The sequence below is a fragment of the Xenopus laevis genome, chromosome 8L, assembly GCF_017654675.1.
Source record: "Xenopus laevis strain J_2021 chromosome 8L, Xenopus_laevis_v10.1, whole genome shotgun sequence".
NCBI classification, from domain to species: Eukaryota; Metazoa; Chordata; class Amphibia; order Anura; family Pipidae; genus Xenopus; species Xenopus laevis.
This window is the reverse complement of record NC_054385.1, coordinates 56,335,778-56,351,819: the sequence shown is the minus strand read 5'-3', so window position 1 is coordinate 56,351,819 and position 16,042 is coordinate 56,335,778. Positions and strand designations below refer to the sequence as shown.

General features: G+C 41.2%; 1 protein-coding gene across 1 annotated transcript; it reads left to right on the top strand.

Annotated features, from left to right (window-relative positions):
- Positions 1-2,389: 2,389 nt before the first annotated feature.
- LOC121397295 lies at positions 2,390-6,003 on the top strand. Its single transcript, XM_041573907.1, has 2 exons — positions 2,390-2,673; positions 2,921-6,003. Exon 2 carries the CDS (start codon positions 3,328-3,330, stop codon positions 6,001-6,003), a length of 2,676 nt encoding a protein of 891 aa, XP_041429841.1. The 5' UTR covers positions 2,390-2,673; positions 2,921-3,327.
- The last annotated feature ends 10,039 nt before the right edge of the window (positions 6,004-16,042 follow it).

The window sequence follows — 16,042 nt, the reverse complement described above, 5'->3', positions numbered from 1 at the left end:
TGTAGGTGTTGTTGTTAAACAGTAGTGGTTATGTCTTCACAATTCCCAAGAAGCATGATAATTGAAAACGCAGCACCTAAGAAGAAAACATATAGAATAATTAAAACAGATAATAAGTTACTACAAATTGCAAAGATGTCTCTTCTACAAAAAGTTAACATCCTCCAATATTGATGTTATTTATCCAGGTGGTGGTGGTGGTGGTGGTAGTAGTAGTAGTAGTATTAGTAGTCAGTGGCGGAACTACTGGGGTGAAGGAGGTGCAGCGGCACCAGGGTCCGTGCCCCTGCATCCCCGATGGGGCCCCACAACCCAGCAGAGCAGTAAAGTTGTTGTAGCACGCTTCTCCAGCTGCGCTCTGCGCATGACGTCACCGCCATCAACAGGCAACTCAACTGAAATTACTTCTCAAACTACGAACTGCAACTAGGACAACTCTCTCCATCGCTGCCTCTTACTAACCTGACTTACTCTCACCCTGCTGCTGCTGGGTTATGAAAGCTCCGCAACATGCCACGGCCTTAGGCTCTCCAATAAGGCTTCAGGTGGTAAGGGGGCGCGTCTCCCGGAAAAGGCCTGACACTTCCAAGTGACAACGTCACTGCCTGTGTGTAGCAAACATAAGCACGGTGCATGCGCAATAGGAGGATCGCAGGGGTATGGAGTTCCACAACTTTTTATTCCAGCTCGTTCAAGAACCTACTAGGAATAACTCTCTTTTGGACCTTGTAATAACTAACAATACTGAACTCATCTCTAACATTTGTGTGGGTGAGCATTTAGGGAATAGTGATCATAACATGGTCTCCTTTGAGATTCTGTTGCAGAAGCAATTCTATAAGGGAGTAACTAAAACACTAAATTTCAGACGTGCAAACTTTGACAGTATAAGGGCATCTCTGCAACATATTAAGTGGGAAATGCTTTTCACAGGGTTAAACACAGAACAAAAATGGGAAGTCTTTAAAATGCTGCTTAATAAATATACTTGTCAGTATATTCCACTTGTAAGCAAGGAACGTCGTTGCAAAGCAAAACCTTTTTGGTTCAATAGAAGCGTTGGTGTTGAGGTGGGTAAGAAAAGACGTGCTTTTAAGGCTTTCAAGTTAGCTGGTACAGCCGAAACATTTATAAGGTACAAGGAGGCCAATAAATCATGCAAAGAAGCTATAAGGCAAGCTAAAATTGCTATAGAAAAGGATATTGCAGCAAGCAGTAAAAAAAATCCCAAATTATTTTTTAAATATGTCAATAGTAAAAAAATGAAGCAGGAAGGGGTGGGACCCTTACTATCAGAGGGGGATCAGCTGGTTGATGAAAACAAAATAAAAGCGCAGATTCTGAACTCGTATTTTTCATCTGTTTACACAAATGAAGAACCAGTAAGTGAAGGTTTCCTTCTTAACACTCCCAATTCTAGTAATACAACTAATGATGCATGGTTCACACAAGAAGAAATTCAAAAGAGACTTGAACAGGTTAAGATTAACAAAGGTCCAGGGCCAGATGGTATTCATCCCAGGGTAATTAGCGAGCTTAGCTCTGTGATTGCCAAACCTCTTTACTTAATTTTTCAGGATTCATTGAGATCTGGTATTGTACCAAGAGACTGGCGAATTGCTAATGTGGTGCCTCTATTCAAAAAAGGATCCCGTTCTCAGCCTCAAAACTATAGGCCAGTTAGTCTGACGTCAGTATTAGGAAAGCTTTTCGAAGGGTTAATAAAGGATAAGATACTGGACTTCATAGCAAATCATAATACTATGAGTTTGTGCCAGCATGGTTTTATGCGTAATAGATCTTGCCAGACTAACTTAATTTCTTTTTACGAGAATGTAAGTAGAGACCTCGATTCTGGGATGGCAGTGGATGTGATTTACTTAGACTTTGCTAAAGCATTTGATACAGTGCCACACAAAAGGTTACTGGTTAAATTAAGGAATGTTGGCCTGGAACATAGTATTTGTACCTGGATAGCGAACTGGCTAAAAGATAGACTACAAAGAGTGGTGGTAAATGGAACATTTTCTAATTGGACCAGTGTTGTTAGTGGAGTACCGCAGGGCTCTGTACTAGGTCCCTTGCTTTTCAACTTGTTTATTAATGACCTGGAGGTGGGCATTGAAAGTACTGTTTCTATTTTTGCAGATGATACTAAATTGTGCAGAACTATAGGTTCCATGCAGGATGCTGCCACTTTGCAAAGTGATCTGTCTAAACTGGAAAACTGGGCAGCAAACTGGAAAATGAGGTTCAATGTTGATAAATGCAAGGTTATGCACTTTGGCAAAAATAATATAAATGCAAGTTATACACTAAATGGCAATGTGTTGGGAGTTTCCTTAAATGAAAAGGATCTAGGGGTCTTTGTAGATAACACGTTGTGTTCTGCCCCACATCAAGGGTTGAAGAATCATTACTACTTCAACAAGCTAGAATCTGTATAGCTAGTTACGTAACAGCGCCATCTAGCAGCAGTAGAAATCCACTGCAACCTATGTTTCTTACATTTGTATAAATAAAGTTCTTAATTATGCAACTACAGTGCATTGTGGGTGGCTAGTGCATTCTGGGAAGGAGAAGGGAGACACCATACTGTTTACAGCACATTTGCATAGCTGTCCTAGCATTCCTGCTTCTTAAATCTCCACTACCCCACAGCCAGCATATCTGGTAAGAATTATACAAGTCTCAGGATAGTCTGTTCTTTAGTGATGTTTTAGATAGTTCTAATCTGCACTTAGTAGTTGTTACGCTAGTAGATAGCCAGTCATGCGGCCTTATAGGTCGTCAGCCATCTTCAACATGTGCTTAGTGCTATGTAATATGTTCAGACATGCCGATTTAGAATGAATGCTGCTGTATATGTTATTCATATGTTTTTGCTATATACTTATACAAACCATTTGTATCTTTATAGTTTTACCACATGAACATGCATCGACACACATACATCGATGCTCCTGTTTACTAATTGCAACTGACCACTTACAGTCAAACAACCTGTTATCAATAAACAAGTTAGATTACAAGACGGTCTGCTTATTTGGAAGACAGGGATGGTTAAGCTGAATGTTGGATTGCACACTGTGAGAACGTGTATGAAGGCAGAACAGTAAAACAGATGCTGGTCAGCAACGATAGTGGATGTGATCAAACGGAGCTGCCATCACACACGCGGTTCTGCGTATACGATTGCAGCGTCTGCCACACGGTCAGTGACAAGAAGTGAGAGTGCAGCTCAACACGATCCAGACCACGCTGAAGCCCGGTCCTATATAGACTGAGTCCACAAAGAGACATTAAGCGGCCGGCAGAACGGGCACAATGTCTGTTAGCCGAGCATCATCATACAAAACCAGATCACGAGCAAGCTGCTCTAGCAAATCCTCCATAAAAGAAATGGCTGCTCTCGCACGTGCAGAAGCTGAAGCTGCAAAAGTAAAGTCTTCCTTCGCTGCACAAGAGATGCAACTAAAGAAAGAGAGGGCATCATTAGAAAAGGAACGAGTAGATCTGCAAGCGTCGCTAGAAAGACTAGCCGCAGAGAAGGAAGCGGCAGCCGCAATAGCCAAAGCAGAATACCTGGAAGCCCTGGAGTTTTCCGGATCTGAGAAACACAGCCGAGTACTTGGGCCAGACCTAGATGAACAAGATCCAGCCCAGCGTGTCTCAGAATACGTCCACCAACACCCCAAGACAGAGGGCAACTATGAGCCAGGACATCAGCCAGCTTATAAAGAGTGCCAAAGATCTTACCTTGAACCACAGTACCTTAGACAGGACGATATGCGACCAAACGATGCTGACAACTACCGCCCTATGGAGCAGAGACTACAACCTTTGCCCAAAATTAAAGGGACACCTTTTGCATCAGAACGGCATTATACTGACTGCTCTAAGCCAGAAGCTCTTAAAAGGCATGGTAATACACCACACGTGCAGCATAACAGCACACCGGATTTTACTAATGCTAACTGGGCCATCATGGACTTTGCTAAGTTCTTTGCTAAACGGGAGCTGGTTACCAAGGGACTTGCAAAGTTCACCGATCAGGCCGAGAACTACAGGTCATGGCGAGCCTCCTTCCAAAATGCCATAAGAGACTTAGACCTTTCCCATCAGGAAGAGTTAGACCTCCTGGTAAAGTGGCTTGGAAGCGAGTCCGTTGAACACGCCAAAAGAATCAGAGACATTAACATAAACTATCCTGACAGAGGCCTAAAGATGGTGTGGGAAAGACTTGATGAGTGTTACGGGTCCATAGAAGCCATTGAAAATGCTTTGTTCAAAAGGATTGATAACTTTCCCAGAATAGTGGGTAGGGGTTACCAGAAGCTCAGAGAGCTCAGTGACTTGTTAAGAGAGGTACAGGTTGCTCAAGAAGAAGGAGATCTACCAGGGCTAGCTTTCCTAGACACTGCCAGAGGGGTCAATCCTATTGTTCAAAAACTCCCTTATAACCTACAAGAGAAGTGGGTCACACATGGTTCTACTTATAAACGGGTTCATAATGTACCATTTCCCCCCTTCGAGGTGTTTGTAAACTTTGTCAGTGAACAGGCAAGAATCAGAAATGATCCCAGTTTTGATCTCACAATGTCATGCCCCACTACCCCTGATGTCAGACCTCATAAAACACCAGTGGCAGTCCATAAAACTAACATTGCCTCCACAGGTTCTCCATACAAGCCGTCTAAGTCTTCTCAAGAAGGGAACGGACACAGAGATCTTAACAAAGAATGCCCCCTGCACAAGAAACCACATTCTTTACTAAAATGCAGAGCCTTCAGAGAAAAGACTTTAGAAGACCGCAAACAGTTCCTCAAAGACAACAACATCTGCTTCAGGTGCTGCACTACAACATCACACTTTGCCAGGAACTGTGAGGTCAGTGTGTCATGCTCAGAATGTGGTAGTACAGAACACAATATGGCTTTACACCCTGGGCCACCCTCTCAGGCAGTACACCAAACAGAGGATCATGAAAAGAAGCAGATAGACACTGACAAAACCAACACAGTAGTCACTTCTCAGTGTACCGAGATCTGTAAAGGAGTGGTAGGAGGAAAGTCCTGCTCGAAAATCTGCCTTGTCAGAGTTTACCCGGCCAGTCACAGAGATAAGGCGATCAAGGCATACGCAATCTTAGACGATCAAAGCAACCGGTCTTTAGCAAAATCCACCTTTTTTGACACCTTCAACATCACAGGACCCGGTTCTCCCTACTCCTTAAGGACATGTGCAGGTACAGTGGAGACGGCGGGGAGGAAGGCAACGGGATACAAGGTAGAGTCCATAGATGGGCAGACCTGCTTGTCACTGCCAACCATACTGGAGTGCAACCAAATTCCTGACAACCGTTCTGAGATACCTACACCAGAAGTAGCAGCATACCACCCCCACCTGAAGCGTATAGCTCACCAGATACCAGAACTGGATCCAGAAGCACCAATAGCCTTACTCCTAGGAAGAGACATACTACGTGTTCACAAGGCTAGAGGACAGATTAACGGTTCCCAAAACGCTCCATACGCCCAGAGACTTGACCTAGGGTGGGTCATCATAGGAGATGTCTGTCTAGGTGGAGCACACAAGCCGATCTCTGTCAACAGCATGCTCACCAACACACTTGAAAGTAGACGTCCTTCCTTATTCCAACCATGTCAGAACAGTTTCCTGATAAAAGAAATGCCACATAGAGATCCTGTCCCTTGTCCCTTCATGGATCCTTCCAGCGAAGACCATGCCTGCGATGGTGAACGAGATCACTTAGGGTGTACAGTTTTCCATAGGTCAAGAGAAGACAACAAGGTCGCAATGTCCATAGAAGACAGACTGTTCTTGGAGATCATGGATCAAGGAATGACAAAGGACAATTCAAAAAGCTGGGTCGCGCCTTTACCATTTAGACCCAGAGACAACGCTTACCTGACAACAAAGAACTTGTCTATAACAGATTTATCTCCCTCAAGCACAAACTTCAGAAGACACCAGAGATGAAAGAAAATTTCAGAACATTTTATGTCTACGTCTCCAATCGAGTGCTGAGGATCAGGAGATCCACTAGTCCTCAACAGTGGCACTACGTGCCTACACAACATAATCCCACAGACTACGCAACCAGATCCGTCGCAGCCTGCCACCTGAAAGCCACAACATGGTTCACAGGTCCTGCGTTCCTGTACCGTTCAACGGCTTGCAACATCGGATGTGACACATTTGAATTGATAGACCCAGACGCAGATGAGGAGATCCGACCCGAAGTGTCTGTTCTTAACACAGTGACTTCAGATCGTCAACTCGAATCCCATCGTTTCAGCAGGTTCTCCACCTGGATGTCTCTGGTCCGTGCGATAGCCATCTTGATTCATATAGCATTCAAGTCCTACACATCTACATTACCTGTGAGTCAGAAACCTTGTAAAGGTTGGCATCACTGCAAGAGCGCCTTTACAGCTTCCAATCTGGAGAGGTCCAAGGACATAATAATCCACACAATTCAACATGAATGTTACACTAAGGAGATAGAATACCTCAGGAAAGGCCAAACAGTCTCTAAAGACAGCGCTTTGAGAAGACTTGATCCCGTCATTGACCAAGGTGGGTTGATGAGAATAGGAGGCCGCCTTCAGGAAGCCAAAGTAGACTTCAGAGAAAAACACCCTATAGTAATTCCGGGACATCACCATGTCGCGACCCTACTCATACGACATCACCATCTTCAAACAAAACACCAAGGCCGAATGTTTACCGAAGGGAATCTACGAGCCGCTGGACTATGGATTGTTGGAGCGAAGAGACGTGTAAGCCAGGTCATTTTCAACTGCATTACCTGTCGCAAACTTCGTGGTGTGTCTCAGAACCCAAAAATGGCCAGTCTCCCAGCTGAAAGACTCAGCACAGATCCTCCCTTCACTAACGTTGGCTTGGACGTGTTCGGCCCTTGGTCAGTGGCTACCAGGCACACAAGAGGTGTTCACACCGGTGCAAAGCGTTGGGCAGTCATGTTTACTTGCATGTCCAGTAGGGCAGTCCATATAGAAGTGATCGAATCTATGGATGCTTCCAGCTTCATAAATGCATTCCGACGGTTTATCGCCATTAGAGGACCTGTGAAATGTATTCGTTCAGATAGAGGCACAAATTTCGTTGGAGCAGTAAAAGAACTCCAAATTCCTTCCAATTTGGATACGGCCAAGGTGGACAGATACCTAAATGAGCAAGGATGCACATGGACCTTTAATCCACCGCATTCCTCCCACATGGGCGGCGTCTGGGAAAGGATGATAGGGATAGCAAGGAAAATCTTGGATTCCATCTTCTCGCAGGTAGGGAGTACGAGACTCACACACGAAAGTCTGGTCACATTCTTGGCAGAAGTCTCAGCCATCATGAACGCAAGACCGTTGACTACCCTTTCCAGTGACCCTGAAGATTTGATGATCCTTACCCCTGCCATGTTACTCACACAGAAGACCAGCACCCTGAGTGCTCCATCTGGAGAATTTACTGAAAAAGACCTGTATAGACGTCAATGGAGGCAGGTGCAAAGTCTTTCTAATGTCTTCTGGGACAAATGGAGAAAAGAGTATGTCTCTACCTTGCAGTCGAGAAGGAAGTGGCAAACTAACAAGCCGAACATCAGACCTGGGGATGTCGTGCTCATGAAAGACCACCAATCACATCGGAATGAGTGGCCACTGGGCCTCATCACCAACACTTTTCCAAGCAAGGATGGGAATGTACGTAAGGCCGAGGTCAAAATCTGTAAGCTTGGCGAGTGCAAACTATTCCTCAGACCAACAACAGAGCTCGTGTTGTTGTTTTCACCTGAGAAGACAAGTAGTGACATCTGTTGACGCCAGACGGGGAGTGTTCTGCCCCACATCAAGGGTTGAAGAATCATTACTACTTCAACAAGCTAGAATCTGTATAGCTAGTTACGTAACAGCGCCATCTAGCAGCAGTAGAAATCCACTGCAACCTATGTTTCTTACATTTGTATAAATAAAGTTCTTAATTATGCAACTACAGTGCATTGTGGGTGGCTAGTGCATTCTGGGAAGGAGAAGGGAGACACCATACTGTTTACAGCACATTTGCATAGCTGTCCTAGCATTCCTGCTTCTTAAATCTCCACTACCCCACAGCCAGCATATCTGGTAAGAATTATACAAGTCTCAGGATAGTCTGTTCTTTAGTGATGTTTTAGATAGTTCTAATCTGCACTTAGTAGTTGTTACGCTAGTAGATAGCCAGTCATGCGGCCTTATAGGTCGTCAGCCATCTTCAACATGTGCTTAGTGCTATGTAATATGTTCAGACATGCCGATTTAGAATGAATGCTGCTGTATATGTTATTCATATGTTTTTGCTATATACTTATACAAACCATTTGTATCTTTATAGTTTTACCACATGAACATGCATCGACACACATACATCGATGCTCCTGTTTACTAATTGCAACTGACCACTTACAGTCAAACAACCTGTTATCAATAAACAAGTTAGATTACAAGACGGTCTGCTTATTTGGAAGACAGGGATGGTTAAGCTGAATGTTGGATTGCACACTGTGAGAACGTGTATGAAGGCAGAACACGTTGTCTAATTCTGGGCAGTGTCATTCTGTGGCTACTAAAGCAAATAAAGTTCTGTCTTGCATAAAAAAGGGCATTAACTCAAGGGATGAAAACATAATTATGCCTCTTTATAGGTCCCTGGTAAGGCCTCATCTGGAGTATGCAGTTCAGTTTTGGACTCCAGTCCTTAAGAGGGATATAAATGAGCTGGAGAGAGTGCAGAGACGTGCAACTAAATTGGTTAGAGGGACGGAAGACTTAAATTATGAGGGTAGACTGTCAAGGTTGGGGTTGTTTTCTCTGGAAAAAAGGCGCTTGCGAGGGGACATGATTACACTTTACAAGTACATTAGAGGACATTATAGACAAATGGCAGGGGACCTTTTTACCCATAAAGTGGATCACCGTACCAGAGGCCACCCCTTTAGACTAGAAGAAAAGAACTTTCATTTGAAGCAACGTAGAGGGTTCTTCACAGTCAGGACAGTGAGGTTGTGGAATGCACTGCCGGGTGATGTTGTGATGGCTGATTCAGTTAATGCCTTTAAGAATGGCTTGGATGATTTTTTGGACAGACATAATATTAAAGGCTATTGTGATACTAAACTCTATAGTTAATATAGGTATGGGTATATAGAATTTTAATTAAAAGTAGGGAGGGGTGTGTGTAGGGATGCTGGGTTTTCATTTGGAGGGGTTGAACTTGATGGACTTTGTCTTTTTTCAACCCAATTTAACTATGTAACTAACTATGTAACTATGTAAGTGCATTGAATATGTTCTGTGATGCGCAGGCGTCTTGTCTAAAGGCATTCAGTGTGCACGCGCTTTGCTGTAACCTAGAGCCAGGGTTTGACCAAAAAGTTAGAATGCGCATTTACCAGTGACGTCAGTGAGCTCAGCTGATCGCTTGAGGCTTCTGGGTTTGCTAACTCTCGCTAATGCCAAAACTGGATTAGTGAGGGGAAACCATTTGTCGCGCCGTCATATTATTGTTGGTACGTGTAGTAACCCACATTGCTGAGATTTACATACCCTGACAGCACCTACCCAATCATCACTAACATTAAAGTGGTGGTTCACCTTCAGGTTAACTTTTAGTATTATGTAGAATGGTGAATTCTAACCAACTTTTCAATTGGTCTTCATTTTTTTATTTTAATATTTATTTATTTCTCTTCTTCTGAGTCTTTACAGGTTTCAAATTGGGGTCACTGACCCCATCTAAACAATAATGACTGGCTATACATTTATTATTATTGGTACTTTTTTTTAATCAGGCTCTCTGCAATTCATATTCCAACCTTTCATTCAAATCAATTCATAGTAGTTAGGGTAATTTGGTCACTAGCAACCAGACTGCTGAAATTGCAAACTGTTGAGCTGCTGAATAAAAAGCTAAATAACAAACTGCAAATGAAAAAAAATTAAAAAACCAATTGCAAAGTTTCTCAGAAAATCCCTCTCTGCACCATATTAAAGTTAATGTGAAGGTGAACAACACCTTTATTGCTGCACTGATTAACCCTTGTCGTTAACAAAAATTAAAAATGTATTTCAGACTCCTGTGCTTTATCCTTTGAGTACAGGAATGGGACTTGTTATCCAGAATGCTCAGGACCTGTGGGTTTCCAGATAATGGATCTTTCTGTAATTTGGATCTTCATACCTTAAGTCTACTAGAAAATCATATAAACATTAAATAAATCCAATAGGCTGGTTTTGCTTCCAGTAAGGATTAATTACATCTTAATTTGGATCAAGCACAAACTACTGTTTTATTATTTTTAAAAAGTTGAATTATTTGATTATAATGAAGTCTATGGGAGACTGTGTTTCAGTCCAATGCACGGGGGGGGGTCAGTGTTGCATAGGGGGGCCCAGTTGTAAATGTACGTACCAGGGCCCTTAGAGGTCTAGTTATGCCACTGGTAGTAGTAGTAGTAGTAGTAGTAGTGTGTGCTAGTCTGAAATACAATTTTACCATGCTAGTGCATAAAGGGAATCTATCGAAAAAATGAAAATTTAATATAAACTTCATCTCACTGAAATAAGACACTTTCTATATACAAAATATTGAAGTACAGATTTTTAACGTCTCACTATACACAACCTGTCTGGGTCAGACTTTGATTGACAGGTATGTTTAATACGTCTTTTGGGGGGCTCCCTTTCTTAGCAGAATAACTCAAGTAACCAACTCCAGCACAAACTAAAGGTAACAAAATAAAAGACTCTGGCAAACACCCTGCACACAGAGAAACAGGATTTCATCAGAGCCAGTTATTTTTAAAGAGTGAACGCCTAGGTTATGGGTGCAACACCCCAAAGGATGTATTAGACCTAACTGTCAATCAAAAACTGACTCCACCTACTGTTTGAAGACAGCTTGAAGAGAGACAGGTTGAGACAGGGGAGAGTGAAGAATAACATATTATTTCATTAAAAAACGGCAGAATCTTTAATTGATTGTACCTTATTTCATCAAGATAAAGCTTATATCAAAATTTCATTTTCCTGATAGATCCCCTTTAATAGATAGTCACATACTATATACCATTGTTGGATCATCAGTAAAAATACTGAAATAGAATATAGTTTTCATCAATTTTACACTTAGCAAAATGAACCTGGTAATTGTCTTAGCTGTACCATACAATGCATGATGTAGTGCATTTTTGACCATTACAAGTTTACAGATATAAATGCAAGCACAAATACATTGTTTTGAGCTCTCGTTTGGCACCTGCCCACTGAACCGCTTGTTTGTTTACAGCAGCAGGCAGAGAAAATTAGAAGGCAGTGGGGGCACTATCCTCTAACAAGACAAAAGTTGAGGTATTTACTAATGTAAAAACTCTTAGAGGGCTTAGTGCCCATAGACACAAGTGTCTTTCCAGAATGAAACACAAAGGTCTGTGTACTCCCTTTGGCAGCACTTTTTTCATAAAGGGTTGGCTGGAGGCAGCATGTGGCCATCCCCTTGGACACCTTTAGTTTAATTAATAGCAAAGAGCAACGGGGGTCAATAATTTCAGAATGTCTATGACAACCATTAAGTACAGGGCTCTGTACAGCACTCAACAACTTATTTCTAATGAAGTGAGGTGCAGAACCCAAATATGCCCCAAATCTAGTTCTCTGTAACATGCACATTCCTTCATGGTTTTAATAATGAAGCCGTACCATCTTGTGTTGGGAAACAAAGAGACCAATGAAAGCTGTAGAACTGCAATCCTCAGAATGATAGAATTTACATAGCTATAGCAGTATATTATTTATAGGGATGCACCAAATCCATCCATCGCATGGGGCACTGACGACGGATGGGGTATAATTGGATTGGATGGACACCAGGATGAAACTCATTGGCTGGATGGGTCATCAGCTTCATATAGATTAGACACTGTGGCACAGCAAGTAAGGTGACAGCTTTATGAACTTGAAGTCCCAGGTTCAAATCCTGGGTGAGACATATTCACACAGATGCTTGGTTTATTTCCTTTTTGCGAAACCATTGGTTCCCTTTGTATTTAAGGTTTCAAAGAGACATTCGGTTGTAATGGTCATCTGTAGGCAGCTCAATAAAGAGAAAACCCTGTGGTGCAGCACATGAGGTGACTGGTTAATGGTCTGGGAATCCTGTGTTCAAATTCTGTGTTGGACCCATCTGCCTGAACGCATTCTTCTTTTCTGAGCCATTGGTTACCTTTGTATTTAAAGCGATACTGTCATGGGAAAAACATTTTTTTTCAAAATGAATCAGTTAATAGTGCTGCTCCAGCAGAATTCTGCACTGAAATCCATTGCTCAACAGATTTTTTTATATTCAATTTTGAAATCTGACATGGGGCTAGACATATTGTCAATTTCCCAGCTGCCTCCAGTCATGTGACTTGTGCTCTGATAAACTTCAATCACTCTTTACTGCTGTACTGCAAGTTGGAGTGATATCACCCCTCTCCCTCCCCCCCCCCCAGCAGCCAAACAAAAGAACAATGGGAAGGTAACCAGATAACAGCTCCCTAACACAAGATAACAGCTGCCTGGTAGATCTAAGAACAACACTCAATAGTAAAATTCCATGTCTCACTGAGACACATTCAGTTACATTGAGAAGGAAAAACTGCAGCCTGCCAGAAAGCATTTCTCTCCTAAAGTGCAGGCACAAGTCACATAACCAGGAGAAGCTGGGAAATTGACAAAATGTTTAGCCCCATGTCAGATTTCATAATTGAAAAAAAAAATCTGTTTGCTCTTTTGAGAAATGGATTTCAGTGCAGAATTCTGCTGGAGTAACACGATAACTGATGCGTTTTGAAAAAAACATGTTTTCCGATGACAGGATCCCTTTAAGGTTTTAAAGAGACATTTGGTTGTAATGGTCATCTGTAGGCAGCTCCATAGAGAGGAGACCCTGTGGTGTAGCATGTAAAGTCACTGATTTATAGTCTAGGAATCCTGTGTGGGATATATTTATGTGGATGTATAAATAAATGCATTGGTTCCCTTTGTATTTAAGGTTTCAAAGGGACATTTGGTTGGATGGACTGGATGGAATTTTCATCACAAGGAACTGTGGAGTTTCACTGCTAAGATGCTGAACACACGGCATTGACATTTAAGGTGCCCATTGACAAGACCCCTTTGTTTGTAGTGTTTCCTCAGTGGATGCTGTAATTAGCCATTAAAGAAATGTGGCTGCTAAATAATGTTATTTGGAATCATTTATGCTTCACTATCATTTAGCGAGTCAATCATCACCATATCCCTTTTAGAGAGCCGTAAAGCATAGATGCTACACTTCCAGGCTGTGATAACTCCAGATCAGAGACACCTAGAGCATAGTTACTACCTGACTAGTAACGCAGTTAGCAAAGCATATGTAAAGGATGGCTGATATGGATCCAGGTTGAAGGTATACAGAGTGTAGCATTATACAAAGCATGTTTGGTGTATAATGATTTTATGCTTGAATCAAAAGCATTATTAGAATAGCCATAATGACAATGCTTTATCTGCTTCAAAACTGGATGTAACATATAATAATACTTGTCAAACCCAGGCTGGTTATCTGTGTCAGAAAACACATACATTACACCTAGGTTGTTCATTTACAGGTATTTCGGAGAAGTCATAGTGAATTCTGTTGTAATAAAAAATAAACAAATAAAAGTCACGTTGTTAATGAACACATTTACTGCATATTATATTATGAGCACACATTATATATATAACACACACACAGAGAAGACACAGGTGGAGCCTCAGGAGTGGTGAATCAATGCTATAAATTAAAGAAATACTGACATGTTCCTATAAAAATCATAGGAACGTGTTAGTATTAAGTAAATGCTGCATCTGTAATCGTCAAAGCCCCCCGCAAAGCCGTCCCCAGCCCTGCAAACCGGCACTCAGCCGACCCTCAGACACTGCTAAAAGACCTTCTGAGCCGTTTCAGTTACGCTGGGCTGTGGGCGCCGTGATCCTTCCATAGGCTGATTACGAATGAAAACAGAAATTCAGCCTATGGAAGGATCGCTCCGCCCCCAGCCTAGCATCACTGAAGCAACCGGGTAGATCTGGTAGTATTGTCAGTGGGCATTTACTTAATACTGACACGTTCCTATGCATACCTCCTGAATGTCCCTTTTTCGGAGGGACAGTCCCTCTTTTCTATGCTCAACCCGCAGTCCCTCATTTGTACTGGAAAGTCCCTCTTTTCTATGCACTGAACAGCCAGAAAAAGAAACAAAGTTTCTCACTTAATTGGCTTTTAGCAGAGAGCCCAGAACAGCCACAGGTGCAAATAAGTTACTTTGTAACAATTTTGAGACACAAAAACACAGTTTAGATGAGGAGAAATATTTTCAAACTTTCATAACCTGCCAAATTTTGTAAAACAAACATGGTAATTAGGGGGTGTGGCCCACAAAAATTGCTGTGCTACGTGCGGGAAAAAAATTTTTGTCCCTCTTTTTACTTCCAAAATGTTGGGAGGTATGCCTATGATTTATATAGGAACGTGTCAGTACTGCTTTAATTTTTAGCATTGATTTCACCACTCCTAAGTCTCCATCTGTGTCTTCTCTGTGTGTGTGTTATATAAAATGTGTGCTCATAATATAATATGCAGTAAATGTGTTCATTAAAAAAGTGACTTTTATTTGTTTATTTTTTTTTACAACAGAATTCACTATGACTTCTACAAATACCTGTAAATGAACAACCTAGGTGTAATGTATGTGTTTTCTGACACAGATAACCAGTCTGGGTTTGACAAGTATTACTACATGTTACATCCAGTTTTAGGTTTCAATAATTTTTATTGAAATTTTTTTCCAGGAAAATAACAATCATCATAATGACATATCATCAATATTAGTAAGATTTTTACATCAACATATAAACTTGACTGTTTTAATCAATGAGACCTTAACAAATATCATTTGCTAACATATAAAGATACATAGATAAAAATATAAAGTTGTCTTCTGTTGAGAGCAATCTATGTTTAATTATCTATTGTAGTTTCTTAAACTTATCTAATGCGTACTTTGCGTATTCTTACGCGTAATACTAAGTTGAATCAAGAGTGAGAGTTGAAGTAACTTACGCGTTACTCGTTAATTATGCGAAACATTTTATGTAACACGTATGTTGTTGATGCGTAATGCGTATTTATCATATGCTCCATTCTCGTATATCAATTTCTTTTATTTCTCTTGCGGAATTTAACTTAGTTTTAATACACAGCACGTATGCTGTAATTTACGCGTTAAATCCGATTATGCGGATGAACATGCGTATAAATCACCAAGTTGGTGCAATTGATAGAGTTGATGCAATAAACGCGGATTTTCATGCGTACTTTCAACGACATACGCGTAAATGTCTAATTAGACCCAATTGAACTCAAACCTAAACAGGTTAATCAATGCTAATTAAGTCTTTAGAACCAACATCAGAATTGGATGTTTTACCTACGACAATGTTTCTTTTTGGTTGTATTTCAAGGAGCTGAGTTTCTGGAAAATGGGGATTGGGACCTCTTTACTGAGACTCCAGAAGTCGTTTTCTCTTGATTTATTAAAACATTGCAGTAATATAACAAACCATAGTGTGATATATCATCTTATATCTAAATGGAATAAAATTCTTCAATACTTAGATTGAGGTATTAACTTATTGGAAGTTGTAAATCAGAGTAAACTGAATAACTAAACTATAACTAGACTAATCGAATCTATATAACCAAAAGTCAGGAGCATTCTTGTAGAGGAGCAATTTTATATAGCTGTTTGAGAAAAAAAAAACAAAAAAAAACTTATCAACAACATTGATGATGACCTTGGATCCAAATCGGACAAGTGAACCAAATTGTTTGTTTGTTTGTGTGTGAAAGGGATTTATTTATCTTTATAGGTCTAGTAGTGCTGTTTCTGGAAATAAAG

Excerpts from the sequence above, each read along its gene's own strand:
- LOC121397295 (XM_041573907.1), top strand. The coding sequence starts at position 3,328 with ATGTCTGTTAGCCGAGCATCATCATACAAAACCAGATCACGAGCAAGC.